Source organism: Equus przewalskii, unplaced genomic scaffold (genome assembly GCF_037783145.1).
Source record: "Equus przewalskii isolate Varuska unplaced genomic scaffold, EquPr2 ChrUn-9, whole genome shotgun sequence".
NCBI lineage: Eukaryota > Metazoa > Chordata > Mammalia > Perissodactyla > Equidae > Equus > Equus przewalskii.
The window spans coordinates 1,052,622-1,072,668 of record NW_027228757.1 but is presented as its reverse complement, the minus strand read 5'-3'; the positions used below and the strand labels follow the sequence as shown (position 1 = coordinate 1,072,668).

The following is a 20,047-nucleotide window of genomic DNA, read 5'->3' as shown; positions in this document are numbered from 1 at the left end:
CAGAAAAGAATAACGTCTCTCAGATCGCCAACGATCTATCGTTCTGCTACACCACCCCATTATTGGAGACATAACCTTGCTTCCATCTTGTTGATAAAATGCACAGGAGCTCTCCTATATCACCCTTCCCCAACTCCAGAGCCGTGTATAATCATGACTCAGGCCTTTGACCCTCCCGCCTACTTCGGAGGAGACTTTTCACTTCCTTGTAAAGGCCAACCAACCCCTTCAATTGGCTGCTTGCTCAGTTCTCTCCCATCACCTCTGATGGTGCACTCTCAAGTAGGCCCCTTCCTCAAGCACTTTCAGCGTCTCCCATGCTGCTGGTTTTGTCTCCTTTACCTGCAGACATGCCAGGATTTCCTCAATCTTAAGAACTCCAATTGGCACTATTGTCTCCAATATCTCCTGCTTGATTTTTCTTCCCTCTAAGTGCCAAACTTCTCCAATACATAATCTATACTCTCTGTTATCGCTTCACAGCCCTTTCCTTTATAAACCACAGCAATATGGCTTCCAACATCCTCTGCTGAAGCTGCCCTCTCAAAGTCACCAATAATCCCCTTATACTAAAATTCAATTGTGTTTCATTTGACCAACATAGTCTTTGATCTTTCTGCAAGTTTGATGATGCTGACCATCTTTCTTTCTTGAAAATACTTGCCTCTTTGATTCAATAAACATTGACGGAACATCACTTAAGTGCTAAGACTAAAAAAAAAACAAATGCATAATCCTTGATATTTGAGGAATTTAGCCCAGTTGGAGCAGTTCAATTAATTTAGCAACAGAGACCTTTGCCCTTGGTCAGAAAGGCTTCAGTGGAGTGGTGGGACATTTGTGAGTTGAGGAATGAAGCCACATTATAATGGGAAGAGAAGGAGCAGAAATAGCAAATGCAATTGACTCTGTCAAGAAATTTCTTGGAGAAAGAAACAAGAAAGAACTTCCTAGAAAGTACCTAGAAGGGATTTTAGGATAGTTGAGCAGTGTTTTTAGCACATGCAGAGACTTCAGCATGTTGTTAGACTGAATGAAAGATGCAAGTAGAAAGGGAGAAGTTGGAAACAGGACAGCGAGGGGCTATTGACAAGGTAAATCCCTGGAGGTACCAAGCAGGGTTGGGATTGATGTCATAGAACTGCTGTGAACAGGAACAGGAACCGGAAGCTCTTCCACTAAAATCATACTTAAGCATGTATAATTTGAGGGTGGGAAAAGTGTTCCTCCCTGGTACTATACTAGAGCGGTTAAAGACTGGTGGCCCAACAAATCTGGCTTACAGATGTGTTTTTTGGCTTTTGTTTGTGGGTTGTTTTTTTTTTTACCTACATAGAATTTTAAAATGATCTGAATTGATTGACAACACTTAAAAATCATGAAAATTCAAATAAAAACCTGGATTTCCAGCTTCACCTTAAAAACTGGAAGATGTGGCAACACAAGCATTGGTAACTTGAGACAGTTGACGTCTTTAGATGGGCCATGGCCTCTCCAGTCTCCCCCACTCCCTAACGATTACCGCAGGACCACTTCACTCATTTACACTATCTGCCTGGCTCCTCTAGGCGTCTGATTTTGTCACCCCGGTTATTTTTATCTCTTCTTCTCAGACTGATGCTTTGATGTCACTTTCATTGGATTCTCTTTCTTGTATTGGATAGCTGGGTGTTGCTTCTGATCTCAATCTTCTGCTACACAATTTCCCTCTGAGAATTTGTTTAACTATCACTTCTATGAGACAACTTCCAACTCAATATTATAGAATCACTGAATATTGGGGTTGGAAAGGATTTTAGAGATCAGATACTTCAGTCTTCTCAATCCCTAGAACATAGTTGGATAACAGAATTCTAGAAGTCAAAAGAACTTTAAAAATTAACTAGCTTAATTTACAAGTAAGGAATTTTAACTCTCAGAGAGATTAAACAATGCTCTTCCTACTTTACCACCCAATTCTGTGCAATCCAAGACACATCTACTGAGTTCCTATGTTGTGCGAGGCACCGTGGAGGAATATAAACTTGAGTGAGATAGGATTCCTTCTCTCAAGGAACTCACTTCTAGCAGATGTGTACAAAGTAAAAGTCCTATAGTGGAGAAAGAACATCACATTATGGGACAACAGAGGAAAGCAAAGTTCCAGTGATGGATATCTGTATATTTCACTATATGAATAGATTTCACTAGATCTTGAGAAGGGGATAGGGCACATTCTTCTTTTTAGTTCTTGTTGTGTGTATATGTTCTTTAATATGTGAGGAAAGAGACTCAGACAGATTAAGTGACTTGTCCAAGGTGACACTGTTAATTAAAGGCAAGGCCACGTCTAGAAATCAGGTCTCTTAACTCAAACTCCAGTGCTCTTTCTCTTACATTTCAGGGTGTCTTCAGCCCCTATTTCTCCTGAGTACTATCCTGTACTGTCAACTGCCTACTAGGCATTTCTTTTCTTTTCTTTCTTTTTTTTTTTTTCTGAGGAAGATTAGCCCTGAGCTAACATCCGTGCCCATCTTCCTCCACTTTATATGTGGTACACCTGCCACAGCGTGGCTTGCCAAGTGGTGCCATGTCTGCACTCGGGATCCAAACCAGTGAACCCCGGGCCACTCAGAAGCGGAACGTGCGAACTTAACTGCTGCACCACCGGGCCGGCCCCTAGGCATTTCTAAATGAATGTCCTTGTTTTACTTACTTAGTAGCACAACCATTCTTCCAGCTGGGTTGTATCAACATCCTGTAGCCACATACAACAACTACAACACACCTCATATCTATTCTGGCAATAGGTCCTATTAACTTATCCTTCAAAATGTCTGTTTTATCCTGGCCTTTCTTTGGTGACCATTTCTACCACACCAGTGGAGAGACTTATCATCTTAACATCTCTTTCAGCCTCTGATAAACTCATGGAGACTTAGAATTGAAAAGAACCTTAGAGGGGCCAGCCCGGTGGCACAGTTCGCACCACTTGGCACGCCATGCTGTGGTAGGCATCCCACGTATAAAGTAGAGGAAGATGGGCATGGATATTAGCTCAGGGCCAGCCTTCCTCAGCAAAAAGAGGAGGATTGGCAGCAGTTAGCTCAGGGCTAATCTTCCTCAAAGAAAAGAAAAGAAAAGAAAAGAACCTTAGAGGTTATCTATTCAGCCTTCACCCAGAGAGAGAATCCCTTCTGTAGTATTCCTGATCCTGACAGTGGTCAGCCGGCTGCTGTGTACGGTATTCAACTACTTCCAGGACAGTTCGTTTCACTGCTAGACGCCCAAGTAATTAGACAGTTCAGGCACCCACTCAACAAATGTTCACTGATCATGTTCTCTGTCCCAGGCACAGTGCTTGGCACACTGGAGAGTCAGCTGCACAGGGCTCCCCACTGGCCTTCTGCACTCCCACCTTTCCTGTCTTCACTCACTGCCTTAAATAACTTTCAGTTGCTAACATGGAGATAATATCTTGAAGGGTTGTTCTGAGGATCGACTGATAAAATGTGTAGAAATGCTCTGGAAATTAAGTGTAATATAAGTAAGGCTTTCTCCCTTCTCTACAACTATGTAATATATTTTTGGAGGGGGAAGTGATTCCATTATTATTTTTTAAATTATATTTTATGCACACAAAAGAATAATTGTTATATGTGTTTATTTTTTTTAAAGATCGGCACCTGACCTAACAACTGTTGCCAATCTTCTTCTTTTTTTAAAATTATTCTCCCCAAAGCCCCCCAGTACATAGTTGTATTTTGCAGTTGTGAGTGCCTCTGGTTGTGCTATGTGGGACGCCACCTCAGCGTGGCCTGATGAGCATTGCCATGTCCATGCCCAGGATCCAAACCTGCGAAACCCTGGGCCACAGAAGCAAAGCGTGCGAACTTAACCACTGGGCCACGGGGCTGGCCCCTGTTTTATATGTATATATACACACACACACATATATTTATAATGAAATACCCATAAATCTACCATTTAACCCATTAACTAAAACATTACCAATAGCATCCGCCTGTTCTTCCCCATCCCATCCCCAATCTCTCTTCAAGGTTACTACTAATGAATTTTGTGTTTATCATTTCTCTGCTTTTTAAAATGTTTTGTCATATATACCTAAACAATGTATTGTTTAATTTTGCTTGTTTTTTTGAAATTTACAAAAATCGTTTCAAATGTTTGTAGTGTTCCGGGACTTCTTTTTTCCTTCAATATTATGTTCCTAAGATTTATCCACGCCAAGTATGTACTTTGAAGTCATCTTCTTCATGCAGCCTTTTCAAATCACAAGAGCACAAGGTGATCTTCCCCGCTTTAAATGCCTCCAGCACTCATTGTCTATTAAAGAATGGGCTGAAAGTGTACCTTCACTTTTCCTATATCTTAAGTGTCATCACCTCAACCAGACATAATAAGCTCCTTGGAGAGCAGGGAGGCAGCTCATCACGGTGAAGAGCACTGAGTGGGGAGCTGGGCGGCCTGGGTTCCAGTCCCGGCTCCACCCTCGCAGCGTCCTCGGCCTCCTGCCTTCGCCTTCCTGAGCCTCTGATTTTTACTTGAACCTACTTGGAGGAGGTTTTGTGAGGAACTCCTAAGATAATGGATATAATGCTTGGTAAACTGCGAAGCGTTGTCCTCAAAGTAAGATTCTCGTTACTGTTGGCCCACAGCTCCCAGAGGGGTCTCTGCACAAAGATCCAGGCCAACGGCTCTCTGGTTGTGCTGGGGGACGCTCGTGTCGTCCCCGAGGGCCGGGACAGAGATTCTTGCTTTCTTCCGGATCCTCGAGGCAGTGCCAGGTCCGACGTAGCATCGACAGAGGCTGTAGGTCTGGGAAAAGCGCCATGAGGCCAGAGGGCGCTGTCTCTCCCTCAGGTTGGAGAGGGACGGAGAGGCGCTGAGATTCACGCATGCGCCCCTCCTCCTAGAGGGCCCGGCGAGACCCAGCCAAAATTGGTCCGCTCCGCTGGGCTTTTTTCCCCCATACAGGGGCTGAATCTTTTGTGTACGCATGCGTCTTGCCCAGGCTGCGGTTGGCTGACGACTCCAGCCGTCATTGGAAGAACCAATGGGGTGAGTCTCAAGATCCACTTCCCGCCCAACGGTGGGGGCGCTGGAGGCGGATTTGGGTCTTTGTCTGCACCCACGCCCGTGTGAACGAACCCTAGTGAGGAATTTCTCTGGGCGCGGGCAGTTGACTGGGGTGTGTTGGCTCACCTGCTGCTGAGCGATTGCCTCATTTGCTGTGTCACAGCGGGGAGGGTGAATGGGGGTGTGAAGGGGCCGGTCTAAAGGGCGGTGGGGTCATTGCTGCTTCCGGCAGTATCCGAGGGGTGGTGGCCAATCAACTCAGTGAGCGCCTACTGTGTGCCAGACACTCCCCAGGCGCTCTGGAACGGTGATCTCTGCCTCCATGGAAGCTTACAGTTTAGAGGGGCGGATTAAACAAGTGCCTTTGTTGCCTTCCACCTCTCTCCCTCCACTTCGCCTTAGATGGAGATTTTCCTCTTCCCGAACCCCGAACCGCTCCGTCGCCCCTGCCCGGCCCTGGCTGGCAGCGCAGGGATTGGGCGTCACGGCGCCGGCGCCAGCCTCCGCTCCCAGCCCAGGGTAGTGACGGGGCGAGGACTAGCGCCGAGGTCACGTGGGGGCGGGGGCCTGGCGGGCGCGTGACACCCAGCAGGCGGGGCCCTTCCCTTCCTCCTTTGGACCCGCGGCGTCGTCACCAGCTTTTATTGGGCACGTGGCTGCTGATGTGCAGTAAAGAGGAGTGACTCTGGGCCGCCACGCTGCGAAGGCGGGGACCGCACTTTAAGAGAAACCAAACTGCCCGAGCGAGGCTTGAGAGCTGTAAACACGTGGACAGGAGTACAAAGCAAAGGGTGGCAAATGCAAATCAAGCCAACTGGAAGCAATAAATCCTAGGCCCCCAGGCTGATCTGAGCTAGTCCTAACTGGGGACTGCGGGAGGCGCTGTGGAGAGAACCCGAGAGCTGCCTTTTACTTTTGGGCCTTGGGTTTACTAACTGTGGAATAGGGCAGAGGGCTGCTCGTGCCTCTTGGCCGGGCAGTGACACAGTGATTTAAGGCTGCGAACAGAAACAAGCAGCCTATATGGGCTCCAGTAGCAGCCACTTGGGAGCCTGGGGTGGGGTCGCCTTATGTCCCTTTCACATCCGCTAGCTGTTCCTGAAACAAGTTTCCACAATCACAAGGCTGGAAAAGTTACTCAGCCCATGGGACTGAGCGGTGAGTCAGAAGAACATGAGTTACAGGGAACTGGCCTGGCCTGCTTCTTGGCTGGAACGATCAGATACCACCCTTTGCTTCCTGCCTGCCAAGAGCCATCTCTTTGGGGGTAGGAGCCCAGTGGGTGCTCATTCTTCAGTGGACTGATAGCTAAGCCTAGGAAACTGGAGCCCACACTCCTCAGCCTCATTGGATCTGGCGCTCCTTCAGGAGCTGGTCCTGGAGCTGGAAAGTAGAAGAGAAGCTGCAGAAAGTCATCACACCCTTGAAGAAAAAAAAAAAAATCCTTGGGGTTTGTAGCACTCCACAGCTTACAAGTGTACTTTCACATGCATGATCTCATTTTAGTCTGACTGAACACATACTGTGTGCCAGGCACTGAGCCAGACACAAAAAAATGGATAAGGCAGTGCATTTTTTTAAAGGAGCTTTCAGTCCAGTTGTAGAGAGAAAATAGAAACTAGTATCTACATTTTCAGGTAGAATGAGGTAGGTGCTATAAAGAAGGGACAGATTCCTAACACATCTCATCTGAGAAGAGTAACATAGCCAGCTGGGTAGAATGGGAAATCAGGAAAAGTTTTTTGGGGAGAAAGTTGAAGGAGTGGAACCTTGAATGATAGGAAAGGTTTCAAAGACAGAAATAGGGGTGTAGAGCAGCTTTTTGCCCATAGACCTCTTCTTACCCAAGTCAGCTCATCTGTTTTCATGTCTTTGACAAGTAGCAGTAATAAAAATAATAACTAACACTTATGGAGCACTTATTATGGGTCAGGAATGGTTTTAAGTGATTTATATGTATTATTTATTTAAATCTCATAGAAACCCATTTTACATATTAAGTGACTGAGACATGGAGAGGTTAAGGTACTGTCTAGGCTGATGTTTCACAAGTCTACTCTCATCTTCTCTGGCCTAGGTCTCGTCCTGAGCCCCAGCTTCATCCATCCAGCTGCCTACCAGGTAGTTCCTCCTAAATATCCTCCAGGTACTTAGTAAAGAAGTGTCATCTTCCCTTATCGAAAGAAAACCAACGACCTCTAGGGTTGCACTGGGTGTCTGGCCTTTAGAACCAGAACTTCTTAAGGCACCCATACCCCTGACCACCATGCCCAACGCTGCTATTACCCATGCGAAACAAAGCACCCTTCCCCACCTTTGATGCCCCAGATAATGCACCAATGAGCTTTCCCTTGTTCAAGGTTAGCACCAGACTAGTGAGTCAGGCAAGGCTTTAGTAAAGTTAGGAGATCACAGATAGGAAATACATTTCTGGTTCATCTAACCTACACACCACTACCCATATGTAGCTGGGGGCCCTCTATTCGAGGCTCTTATTGCCTGGCCCTTCAGCCTTCCTCCGTGTCCTTGGAGTTCCCACTTCCTGAGGACTTCTTCATGGTGACCGACACTGTGAATGGCTTTCCTCTTCAGAGAAACCTTCTCCCTACCTTTCTCTCTGCTGGCCTGAACAGGATGACCATCTTTCAGTACCGTACAGTGGCTTCCATGTACACCTCCAACTCAGTTCGTCTGAAATCAAACTTCTCTCCTTCGGACATACCTGGTGGCCCTGTCTGGAACCACATCCATCAGTAGTCCAAGCACAAATTTGGGAGTCATTGACTCTCTTCCCTTTCTTTCCTCCTCTCCCCTCACCAGGCAATTTCTAAGTCCTGTTATTCTTCCTTTTAAATATCTACTAAATTCATCCTCTCACTTGTAAAGGACCCTGACTGAGCCTCAATTTTGCATTCCTTCCAACTGGTTCTCAGCACTGCTGTCAGGGAGCTTGAACTGGCGGGAGCTTTCTGAAGTGCAAATCTGATCAAGTCCCTCCTCTACTTAAAATCCTTTGATGACCAAATATCTTCTGCAGAATAAAGTCCAAATTATGGCAATCAAGGCCCTTCCCAATGAGGCTTCTGCCTCCCTCTTCAGCTTTATCTGCTTTTCCTTTGACTTGCACCACGGTATTAGATTTCCTGAATGCACCATTCTTTCTTCACACCTTGTATGCTGTTCCTGCTATCAGGAATGCCTTCCCTGCTGTCATTTGTGCAGGTAACTCATACACGTCTTCAATCCAGCTCAAACGCTTCCTCGAAGAAGCCTCCCCTGATCTCCCCCAGCTTGGATTTGGCTGTGCCTTGTTTCTGATCCCACAGCCCACTCATATCCTTCCTATGTTTTAACACAGACTGCTGACTCAAGTGTTACAACTTGACTGTTGGTTCCCTTGGCTCTTGTCCCCAGTAGAGTGAGAGTTGCTGAGAGCTGTCTCTCTCCTCTCCATATCCTTAGTGCCTGACAAAGGGTTTCACACACAGTCAGTGCTTAATACGTGTTTGCTGCATTTCAGACAGAAGGATGGCATAAGCAAAGATACAAAGGCTCTGTAAAGGAATGGAGTGGGCTGCCCGGCTAGCCTCGAGTCCCAGGGATGTGCAGCAGGGATGCATGGACTACGTCTGGAAAAGAAGTGTTGTGTTGGTTCTTTGAAGGCCCCGGGAGCCAGGCCGAGGAGTTTGGACTTTATATGGTGGGCAGCGGAGAACCCTGAGGTATACAGATGACCAGAGCTGCGCCAAAGATAGGAGGATGGACTGGAGAAGGGAAAGGCAGGGGTTAGAGAAAACAGGGAGCTGTTAGCTGCTACAGTCAATGAACCGGTGGCTCGGGGAGATTGTGACTACCCAAGGCCACACAGCTGGTAAGTGGCAGAACTAGGAGTTGAATCAGTTCTGGGTGATGTCAAGTCCAGAGATCTTTGTACCTCACCACAGGCGGTTTGCAGTACATGGGGCTTCAAGATTGTCCAAGTGTGAATGGATACTCCACCATTCAGGATAGGATAGGTTATATTGCAGACACAATACCAAAATCTCTGTGGCTTAACACAACACGTTTCTTTTCTACAGAGTTTTTATTTTTCCTTTTTCTCCCAAAGCCCCCTGGTACACAGTTGTGTATTTTTAGTTGTGGGTCTTTCTAGTTGTGGCATGTGGGATGCTGCCTCAGCATGGCCTGATGAGCAGTGCCATGTCCGCGCCCAGGACTCAAAGTGGCAAAACCCTGGGCTGCCAAAGCAGGGCACGAGAACTCAACCACTTGGCCACGGGGCCAGCCCCACACGTTTCTTTTCTATTCACATGAAGTCCACTGTGATGCTGGGCAACACCTTAAGGCAGCTCAGCAACCTGGGCTGCTCTGATGTGCTTCCACAGTTCCCACAGCAGGGAAAGAGCACTTGGAGAATCATGTACTGGCTTTATTTTGGAAGTGACACACATTACTTCCCGTTACAGACTATTGGCCAGAATTAGTCCAGTGACCTCACTTGACTACACAGGGACTGGGAAATAGTCTTCTATGTGTCCAGGAAGGGGAAAAGAACAGGAAATACTTGAGGGGAATAGTAATGCCTCCCCAGGACATCAGGGGGCGATGCCCATAGAGAACGAGGGGCAGGCCAAACAGTCTGAGGAGCAGATATGAGACGTACAAAGGACAGCGGTTTGGCTCAGGATTTGGATGTTAGGTCAGGGCTGTTCTGGTCACCTCATGGGCATGGCTGACCTGAATCAGTTTACAACCTACCAGTGGGCTCTCACCTGTAGCAGTGTCTGGGGAAACTTGGGAACTCTAAAGACAGAGGAGAAGAGGACCTCACTCAAATGGCTGTTGGCAGGAGGCCTCAGTTCTTTCTCATGTCGGCTTCCCCACAGAGCTGCCTAAGTGTCCCACGACATGGCATCTAGCATCCCCAGAGCAAATGATGGGAAAGATAGAGAGATGCAAGCCACGACTTAGCCTCAGAAATCACAAGTCATCACTTCTGTATTTTATTGGTCACGTATACCAACCATAAGTCAATGTGGGAGACGACTATGCAAGGGCATGAGGACCAGGTTGGCGTAATTAGAGGCTATCTTGGAAGCTGCTACCACAGGCAGCCAGCAGGGGAGCCTCATCTGGAGTATAGTATCTTCTTAACTCCTTCCTGCTCAGCTCATCTTGCGTCTCTTCTCCAGCTCAGGGAGAAGGGAGGTAAAGTCTGCAATGACCCTGAGAGGGAGGCAGGACTGGTACGGATCGCTGCATTTTGCAGATGAGGAGCCCAAGGCACGAAGACACTGTGTGACTTACCTGACTCCCGTGTGTTCTTGCAGCAACCAAGGCATTAACCGTAGGAGGTAGATTTGGGAATCTGTAGGCCTGTCTCTGCCACTGTATATGGGCCCCTCACGCTCCATCTTTGCCTCTACAGCACCTGGCACGGGCCTGGTACAGAGAAGTGGCCAGATCCTGTCAGTAGTGAGCCAAGCCCTGGGCTCTTCCGTCCACAGCCCCTGCCTCTGCCCCACAGCACAGCTGTGCAGGGTGTGGGGAGGCGGGAGTAAGAGGCGCCAGCCCCTGCAGAAGGGCACCGGGTGGGGGCGCCCTTTGGGATGTGAGGAGAGCAAGGAGAGGCCCCTTGGTACTGTCAAATGGCTTCAAAAGGGAGGGGAAGGGCAGAGGCCCCTGCTGGAGCAAACTCTGTGGGGGCCGTGGAGGTGGACTCCATCTGTGCCTGACATGGCGCCTGGGTGAGCTGCTGCTGCGGCAAAGTATTCAGTAGTTGCAGGGCCTCTACCATCCTACTGCCCGCACCGCACACCGTCCTGTTCCTGACCTGGCCTTGGGTGGGATTTGTTTTTCTTGTGTTTCAGAATCCCTCCTATGGCTTCTAACCAGACAATTCTCCTTAGTCTGGGGCTGCCTCTGCTTCTGACAGAGCACCTGGAAGATACTCTCACCTGAAAACCCCACCTCAGACACCTTGAAACGCCCCCCACCGCAGGCTAACTGCCTTCTTTCCTGCTGAGGGGAAGCTCCGAGCTCACACAGTGGCAGGGCCACGCCGTCCTTCTTTCTCCCCCTCAGCTGACCGACCGCACCAAAGAAACCAGAACCCAAGCCGAAGTATCAGAAACGTGTATTCTTTTTCTTTTAATAGTAAACCTCTTTACAACAAATATAGTGAAAGAGTTTTCAAACAAAACTCATAAGAATCTCGAGGACTTTGTCTTTTCTTATTGTGTAGAATACTAAGAAAGCATCACCATACAGCACGAAAAGAAATATTGAAAACAAATCAACAGCCACACACTTGGACTCGCCCTGCCCAGGACCCAGGAGGAGCCCCAGGAGTGTGGGTGATTGTCGGGTTTGGGGGTGGGGCATCTCCATGGCCTGTCCCCCCTACCGCTCCCCCCTCCCTCTGGGACCTGAATGGGGAAGACATCTGAGAGAATCCAGATTCTCCGTATAACATTCCAGCCCCCTCCCCCCATACAAATCCCATTCCTTCTACAACTGCTTAGGGGGTGGAGAGAGGTGGCAGAGGGGGGACGAGGAGTTCCCAGGCTCCCTGTCTCCTCCTCTCCATGAAAGCCTAAATTCACCCCCCCCCCCAACCCCAGGGGATTTCAAAGAGTCAGTTAAAAATATATAGATATAGATATTTCTAGATACACTTTTACATCATTTCTGTCTCTCCAAACAAATAAATAATCAGCAAGAGAAGGTGCATTACTTCCTTCCTGTCCAAGGTGGGGAGGGCTGGGTAAAGGTCAGGGGTCAGTCTTGCTGCATTGAGTGCACTGCTGTGGGGAGGGGAAACGGTGTGTTCCATTCGTGGGGGGGTGGGGGGGGTCCTCTTGCCCACTGTCCCTGAAAGCTGTGGGAAACCTGTGGATGGGAGGGGCGTTGGATGACTCCAGTGATTACTTTGGCAAATGCCCAGTTCTTCAGAGGAAGGAGTGGGTGGAGGCAAATTTGGCTTGTGAGAGGAAGAACAAACGAAGTCCTGCTTGAGGTCTGGGTTCCCAGGGACCCATTCATCTGGCCGGCCAGGAGCCCCTACCCCCCAGAGAAACCTTGGGATACTGAATTGCAGAAATGTCACATATTCATTCACAGACCACCGCCTGTCCCAGGGATAGAGAAGAAGAGACACACATCCACACATGGTAATCTAAAGCCAGGTTTGCCCCTACAAGGCAGAGGGCAAAACTGGTGAATATTGCACCGTGAACTGCAAGGGCCCTCACCCCCACCCCGTGTTTAATGGTGGCCAAGTCCAGCCTAGACAGGTGGGCAGACTGATGGCAGGAGTAGCCTAAGAAGAGAAGGCCAATCATTCAATGTTTATTGAGCACCTATCATTCAACCATTCACCCGTTCAGCATTTATTGAGTGCCAACTCTGTGCTAGGCACTGGGCAAGGCTCTGGGATGCATGCATGCACAAGACTGCACCCTGGCTCCTTTTGAGGCCCTGATCAAGTCTCATCGATTCTTGAAACTCCCTCTAGGAACGTTCAGGAAGACTGGACATGCTGTGTGCCCAATCAGCAGGGGGTTAAGCTGTGAGCAAAGAAGGATCACTGCCCAGGCGAGGACCAAGCTTCAGGGAGGAAGAGGAACTTGAGTTCACCCTGACAGCAGGACTGGGGTGGGGGAAGAGCGTACTCCAGGAAAGGGAACCTTGTGAGAAGGTGTGAGGACCGACTGGACAATTGTGTGTGGAGCTCTGGGACAGGCAGGGCTGTAGGGAGAAGCAAAGAGGCCAAGAGCCAGATCCCCGCTAACTGCAGTATCAACAAATCCGAGCTGAGGGTGAGGACAGGCAAAGGAGCAGGGGAGAAGGGAGCAGGGCTCAGGAAGGAGGGCTATGGAGCTGGAAGCCAGGGCTGTGTGGCTGCAACAGCCACCTGTCCCTCTGTAAACACACACCCAGTTGCATGCACGTGCACGCACGCACGTGCACACACACACACATGCCCTCAGAGCTGAATTCACACAAAGATTCACGTATACGCCCAGATGGGCTCAGAGACACACAAAGATACACCTATGCAACCTCTCACACACATAAATACAAAAGTACACTCAGACACACCAATACCAGATGCCCTCGTGAACACACTCAGGTACATGTGCGGTCACACACACCCCTCTGCTTCTGGTTCCTTCCCTGCTTCAAGTGTCGAAATACTGCAATTGGCTGGGTCAAGGAGGCGGGCAAAGACAGTCACCTACCACAAAACCAGGCCTTGTCTAACTCTACTTTCCCACCAGGAGGAAACCTCAAGGGAGCGCTGCACCCCTTGGGCAGAGGAGCTGGGCTTCTGTGAAGGAGTGGGGCAGACCCCAGTCTGCCTGCCCATGTCACCCCAGGCCCCTTAGGGCGGGGGGTTGGTAGTAGATCATGGGCTGGGGGCCTTCCCCCTCCAGTTTGATCTGTGATCCAGCCCAAGGTCTCAGGACCCCATGCTTCGGCCACCCCTACTGGGGAGGCAGCAGAGAGGGGTGGACTCGTGGAGGGGAGGGGAGCAAGAACAACAGCAGAAGAATCTCGTCTGTACAGTACAGGCCGTTTGAGTCATTATTATTACAATATACTTTGACAAAAATAGAATCTCATTTCATATCAATACAACAACAAAAAAACAGTTTCCTGGACTGTTACACTGCTAACGTTTTCCAAAGGTTGCTATTTACAATTACAGTAGCCAAGAGGGAAGGTGGGATGCGGCCTGGGGGTGGTGGGACAGGAGGTAGCGAGACAATGAGGGCGCCAAGAGCAGAGAGGTGGGGTCAGGAGCGGAAGGAGCTGGGAGGAGGGCTGGGGAGAGGGGCCAAGGAGGAGAGAAGGGAGGCAGGCCTTCTGCAAACCTCCTCCATCCCCTCTCCCACCCTCACACACCATCCCAGCGTCCACTCCTCTGGGGATGTGCACGTGCAAGGAAGAGCAAGTCCCCTCACTCACACTTGCCCCTGGATGCAGGGGTTCCCATCCTCAGGCACCCAGGGTGCCCAAGGCCGTCTGGGGCTGAGCCACCTCACTGGAGTTCCTCTCCCAGGTTCTCCCTGCACTTTGTGGCCAGCTTTACACGGCTGGTGTCAACTGAGGGAAGGGGAGATATTGCACTGTATATCTTAGAGAAAATGCTGGGGGAGGGAGGGGTCCCAGTTCACCCCTTTCCCCAGTCCTTTGCCCCTGCTCAGCCCTCTCCTCATGGCTGTCTTTCTCTCCAAATGTGCTTCAGAGAGGCCCCCACCTCAAACCCCTACCCCCAGTCTCAGACTCCCAGCCAGCCTTCCCAGCCCAAAAGCTCAGCCAGCACCCCGACACCTTGGGGTGCAGCTTACATGAGAATCACTCAGAGTGTGTTGTGTGTATGCAGGGGCATTTGGGGGCCAGGCTTGGGTATTCTGCCCCATGTGCCTGTGGCCACAGGAACAGCCCAGAAGCAGAGACCCTTTCCAGAACCTCTGCCTCACTTTCCCCCTGAAACACAAACCCACCCGCCAAGCCGACTTTGGGGTTTCAGTCTATTGTAAGGGGTTTTTGTTGTTTGGTAGTTTTTTTGGTTATTTCTCTCTATCAGGGGGATGGGGTGGGAGGGCTCCGCATGCAGGGCTCGGCACCTGTCCTTTCCCAAAGGCCCATTGGGCCCCCCACCCCCTCCTGCAGCATATGTGTACAACGTGCAAAGTGTCCCTCCCTTCCCGCAAAAAACAGCCCCCCAGCCAGTGACAATGGCAGGGGGTGCAGAAAGAGGAGAGGGGAGTATCCCCCTCTCCAAAGCGAGAATCCAAATTAAAAAAAATATAATAATAATAATATAATAATAATAATTATACACAAATGTAACCGTCAACAGGACACGGAGCACAAGAAAGGAAGTGGGGGTCGAGCGGGAGGAGCCCAGGACAGGGAGGGGTGGGCGGTGAGATTGTCAACTCTTCATCAGGGAGGCTGAGAGGAGGGGAGTGGGAATCGTCACTTTAATGTCTGTGAAGAGAGGAGATGGAGAAGGGGATGTGAGGGGGTGGCCCAGGCTATTGGGTGTGTGCCCCCCACTCCCCTCTCCCGTAGGGCCAGGATTCTAGTGGCAGGGCCAGCCCTGAGGGAGGAGGTCATCGAGCAGAAGGACTGATGCTGGAGGGAAGGTAGGAGATGGGCCTTTGGCAGGGTAAAGGGTGTCGGTGCTGCCTCAAAAGTGCTGATGGAAGGGCTAGCTGGCCACAAGGCCTCTTAGGTGGGAGATAAGACAGGCTGGGGGCATTCGGGGCAGTCCCTGGGTGCAGCAGACAACGGCAGACAGGAGGGGTGATGCTACAGTACCCAGGTATCGAGCCGCATCCTCTTCACAGCTGAGCCCTCAGCCTCAGGCTCTGGGGCTGGGCGCAGCAGGCCCAGTGTGGGCCCGAAGTCCCCCCGTCCATCATCCCGGTCCCCCGTCTCATAGGAGCCCCCAGCCGGGCTGCTGAGACCATCGCCAGGCTCAGGGCGGGTGGCTGGGAACACAGCTGGAGGGGGAGGCGCAGGGCTGCGCTCACGGCTTGGGGACACTGGTTCCGACTTGATGCTGATGTGGGGGTGGGTGGTGACCGTGAGAGCAGCACCCACATGCGGCAGGGGGCTGCCCGGGCTGGAGACAGAAGATGGGGATGGAGTGGGGTACAGGGGACAGAAACAGAGGAGGTGAGTGACAAAAAGTGATGGGAGGTCACAAGACAGAGAATGAGAGAGGACAGAGAATGAGAAGGAGGAGGATGGGGTGAGGGGGGAGGGGAGAGACAAGTGGATGAAGACAGAGAGATCAGAAGAGAGAGGGCCAAGTGAAGGGAAGAGAGGAGAAATAAGTCGTATTAGTTCTCTTTCTATCCCATGTCATCTTCTGCAGTCCGGGGCCCCCCACCCCGACCCCCACCCAGGGCTGGCTGAGAGGGGCTCAGGGTGGGTCTCCCAGGTCTGTACAGGGGACTCCAGAGCTGCCACTTGGTGCCTCACATACTATCCACCAATGACAGACAACTTCGAAGGGATCCGATCTCTAGAGGCCCCTCCCCTTCCCACTTACTCACACGGTATCCCCCAAGAACTCACATTAGGTTGCTGAGAGACACGGGGACCAGGTGGGGCTGCTGCTGAGGTGGCTGCTGCGGCTGCTGGGGCGGCTGGGGCTGCGGCTGCGGCTGGGGCTGCGGAGGCTGCGGCTGTGGTGGCTGCTGGGGCTGTTGCGGCTGTTGCCAGGCGGTGACATTGCCTAGCGACAGCCCCCCGGGCGAACTGAAGGCTGGTAAGGAGGAGAGCTCTGCACTGGTCAACTGGTAATCTGCAGGGGGTGGGGGGAAAGCGAGGGTGAGCCTCCTGCAGTGGGAGGGAGGGGACTGAGGCTCCTGTGGGGAGCCACCTCCAGGAGGGCCAGAGAGATGGGGGGGCGCAGCTGACAGATGTGAATAATTAAACACATACAAATTCAGCTAAGATGGCACTCATAGTTAAAGAAAAGCAAACCGTAATAACCATGAGGTGCTGTTTTTAACAGGATGAAAACAGAGGTGGTTTTTTAAAATAAATAAATTAATTTTATTTAAAGTAATATAAATAATAAAATAAAATAATTTTTTTTTCACCATGTGTAGGTATCACTTTTAGAATGTCGATTTAAAAAAAAAAGAAAGGGAAAATGGTAAGTAGGGAAGGTCTGATATATGTCTAACTGTCATCTTGTCAACTACCAGGCCTTCAAGTACCTTTCTGAGACAGAGGGGAATCCTGGTAAATGGCAGGGGAATGGGGCACCCGAAGCAAATTACTGTGACTACCACTCCACCTTCTGCCAAGTGCCCGAGTCTCCTGAAGCCTGTCAGCACGTAAACTAAGCAGCAGCAGGGGTTCGAGAAGTGTCTGCAAGAACAGAGGCGCAGCGAGGGGAACGAGCCTGCAGCACAGCTGGCCAAGGTGCTGGCAAGTTTCCCCATGAGGTGGCGCTCATTATTTTCTAAAATTTCTGTCTTAATGAAGAAACTGTGATGTTTGCACTGTCACAGAACAAACAGAACCATGAGACGTTTCACAATTTACACAGCACTGTTATGTTTCATGTTGCATCCTGTTTGGGAGAGATTAGAAAATGTCTTCCCTGAGGAACACAGGGCAGGGGACCGGGCTGCGGTGCTGAGGGCATGAGCAGGCCTCCAGTCACCCCAACCCGCTCCCACCACGCTCTGACTCAAGGGTCATCCGCCCCACCTCTGTCTTTATGCAAGGAGGACAGCAATGTCTGTGCAACAGAACAATCAGGTGAAGGGCACGAGCGATGAGGTCAAACTTCCTGGCTACCCCACTTACAGGTCATGTGACCGTGGGCGAGCTGCTTACTCTGTGTCTATAAACTGGGGGCAATAATCCTGCCTGCATCCCACAGCTGTTGTGAGGACTGAGTGAGTTAATACACATGAAGCATGTAGAACAGTGTCTGGCACACAGTTAATATCCAAAAGATCTGGTCTCCTAACAACGTTAGCCAGGAGTTTTGAGATGCTTCTATTTAAAAGCGGAGCAAGGGCAGAAAGGGGCCCCTAGGACCAGCTATTTCCAACCCTCATTTTACAAACAAGGAAGCCAAGCCCAGAACAGCGGTGCCTTGCCGACATCCCTCAGCGAGCCAATGGTAGAGACTCAGCTCTCAGGCCCGCACTTCGCACCGCACTCCAGCCCTATCTACCTGGAGGCCTGCCCCACTGGGGCCAGCAGAAACATGGCCCACACGCCACCTGGCAGCCCATTCGGTCTGCCCCTAGAGTGACCACAGCCAGAACTCTGCTGCCAGTGTCAAGAAGGAGCCAGGGCTGTCCCTTACCCAAGACATTACCATAGCCAGGTCACCCCGAGCAGGAACTTGAACTGGGGCCAAGGACTGTAAACAGTGAACAACTTAACACTCACGTGTTCAATGGGGTTTTGTTTATATACCTAGGGTCACCCGAAAACACCTGCTGTTTAAACCGAGGGCTGCTTAACTACTCCTGCAGCAAGAGGAACTGAAGCCCCCATTTCTGAGACGACGTGAGAAAGCCCGCACACTTCCCAGTGGGGCTCCCAGGGCAGGCCCAGCATCAGAATCTGCTTTCAGACCACAGTGACAGTCTAAAGTCTAGCCTCGCTGAACACCTGTCCCAGGTTCACTGACCCCTCTATCCTCCCTCCTGCTTCACAAAGATGGGGGGGACCTGAGAAGACGGCAGAAGACCACTGCCATGGAATTCCTAAATAAACAAGAGCTCCCCAAAAGTGGTCTGTGCTGCTCTCTGCCAACCACCCTTGTCTGCTCTCTCGAGACAGCTTTTCTAGGTGGGCCCCAGGGCCCCAGCTGGCAGGGCTGGGAGAGCCTCAGAGACCTCCTGTCCACCCTGCCCCTTACACCTGAGGAGAGTGGCCATGTGAAGAGGTTCTCTCTGAGGATAAGATAGCCTGGGAGTGGGTGCACGCATGGGAGCATGTACAAGGGACAAGGGGCTATACAGACACTTGGGTGGCAAAATCTAGACACAGACACACATGCCAGAGTCTGGCCCCTCAACATGAGGCGTTTCCTCCAGTTCTCTTCCCGGCCCCAAGGGACCTTCCTATGTACAGGGCTGGGTTCTGGATTTTTACTCACGGTGAAGAGGTGGGATTTTTGTGGCTATTTGTACTGGTGTCTGGGACCTAGCATGGTTCAACTCTGGAATGGGGGCTTGGGGAGGGGGGAGAAGTTTAGGAGTTTTTTGGTCTAGCCAGGTCTCATCACAAAACAACCCTAACGCAAGCCATTCGTAGGTCAGAGAATGTGGGAAAAGGCAGAGGCTCTTCAGTGGGAAAGAGACCAGCTTCCCCAGCCACATAAATGCTCTCAAACAAGGTGACAAGGTGTCTCCCCACTGCAAAGTCCACTCTGACACTGCTGCTTGGAGTGGAGGCAAGGATGGCTGAGAGTGTCACAGACTGTTCCTGGGAGGGTGTGGGTGGTGACACAGGCTAGGACAACCCTGGGGACCCAGGACAGCCCAGGTACTGGGTGTCCTGTCTGAGTTCTTCTACGTAAAGACCTCTCCCTTGTCCCCAAGTGACTCTTCACCTTCAGAGCCCTCTCCCCAGCCTCACCAGTCTTCCTCCTCCCTTCCTCCCTCATTACCCTACCACCAAGCCAGCATCGGGGTGAGAGGCCCCTACCTCCTCCCCCCTGCTCTGGAGCCCCCACGTGGCTTTCCTAGGAAGCTGCATACATCTTCCTGATCATGCCTCCTCTCTGGCCTCCTCAGCCTCCCGTCTCTTCTCTTCCTCATTCCTTCATTCTCCTCCTCCAGGACGCCTTGCTGAACTGACCATGTCCCCCTCCCCACTCCCCAACGCTGGTGGGCCTGAATCATCTATGCAGCCCATCTCTGGCTTGGCTCCTCCTCAGATGGGAGAGGACCCTAAGGACACAGCCTCCTTTCTCCATTAAGTCCTGTATTAAAAATAACAGATTCCTGGTTAAATTTGAATTTCAAACAAAACAAGGATTGATTTTTTTAGCCTAAGTATATCTTTGGGACATACTTTAGCAGAACTATGTCTTTGAGACATACTTCTACTAAAAAATTAGTCACTGTTTTATCTGAAATTCAAATTTAAGTGGGCAGTCCATGTTTCTGTTCGCTAAATCTGGCAACCTTAATCAGGAGGGGGCTCCCCAAATCCGCGGCCTTCCTCAGACTGCAGCATCCCCCAGAGAATATCTCATGTTCCCTCTCTGGTCCCAGCCCTGCCCCAAGGCCAAGCGCACACAGCTACTTATCACACGAATACTCACCTGTGTTGTAGGCGGTGGGCATGGAAGAAAAGGGGAGGCCCTGGCTGAGTAAACTTGGTGTTGCCACGGAAACCACTGGGGTGGTGAGCGAGTGGGTAGACTGGGAGACCCCAAGGCGCTGGGCGTTGTTCTGCA

General features: G+C 50.7%; 1 protein-coding gene and 1 long non-coding RNA gene across 8 annotated transcripts in view; one reads left to right on the top strand and one right to left on the bottom strand.

Annotated features, from left to right (window-relative positions):
* The first annotated feature begins 4,802 nt into the window (after positions 1–4,802).
* LOC139081757 (uncharacterized) lies at positions 4,803–18,369 on the top strand. Its single transcript, XR_011536991.1, has 3 exons — positions 4,803–5,061; positions 16,818–17,037; positions 18,056–18,369. It is a non-coding gene; the product is annotated as an uncharacterized lncRNA (long non-coding RNA).
* Positions 11,204–20,047, bottom strand: part of MEF2D (myocyte enhancer factor 2D) — a 33,194-nt gene continuing 24,350 nt past the window's right edge. For all 7 annotated transcript variants that reach the window (XM_070608598.1, XM_070608600.1, XM_070608599.1 and 4 more), the window contains 4 exons: positions 19,913–20,042; positions 16,180–16,408; positions 15,415–15,721; positions 11,204–15,081 (listed from right to left, as the gene is read on the bottom strand). In XM_070608598.1, the coding sequence (XP_070464699.1) occupies positions 15,070–15,081; positions 15,415–15,721; positions 16,180–16,408; positions 19,913–20,042 (678 nt within the window). In that variant the 3' untranslated portion in view covers positions 11,204–15,069. The remainder of the gene's footprint in view (positions 15,082–15,414; positions 15,722–16,179; positions 16,409–19,912; positions 20,043–20,047) is intronic.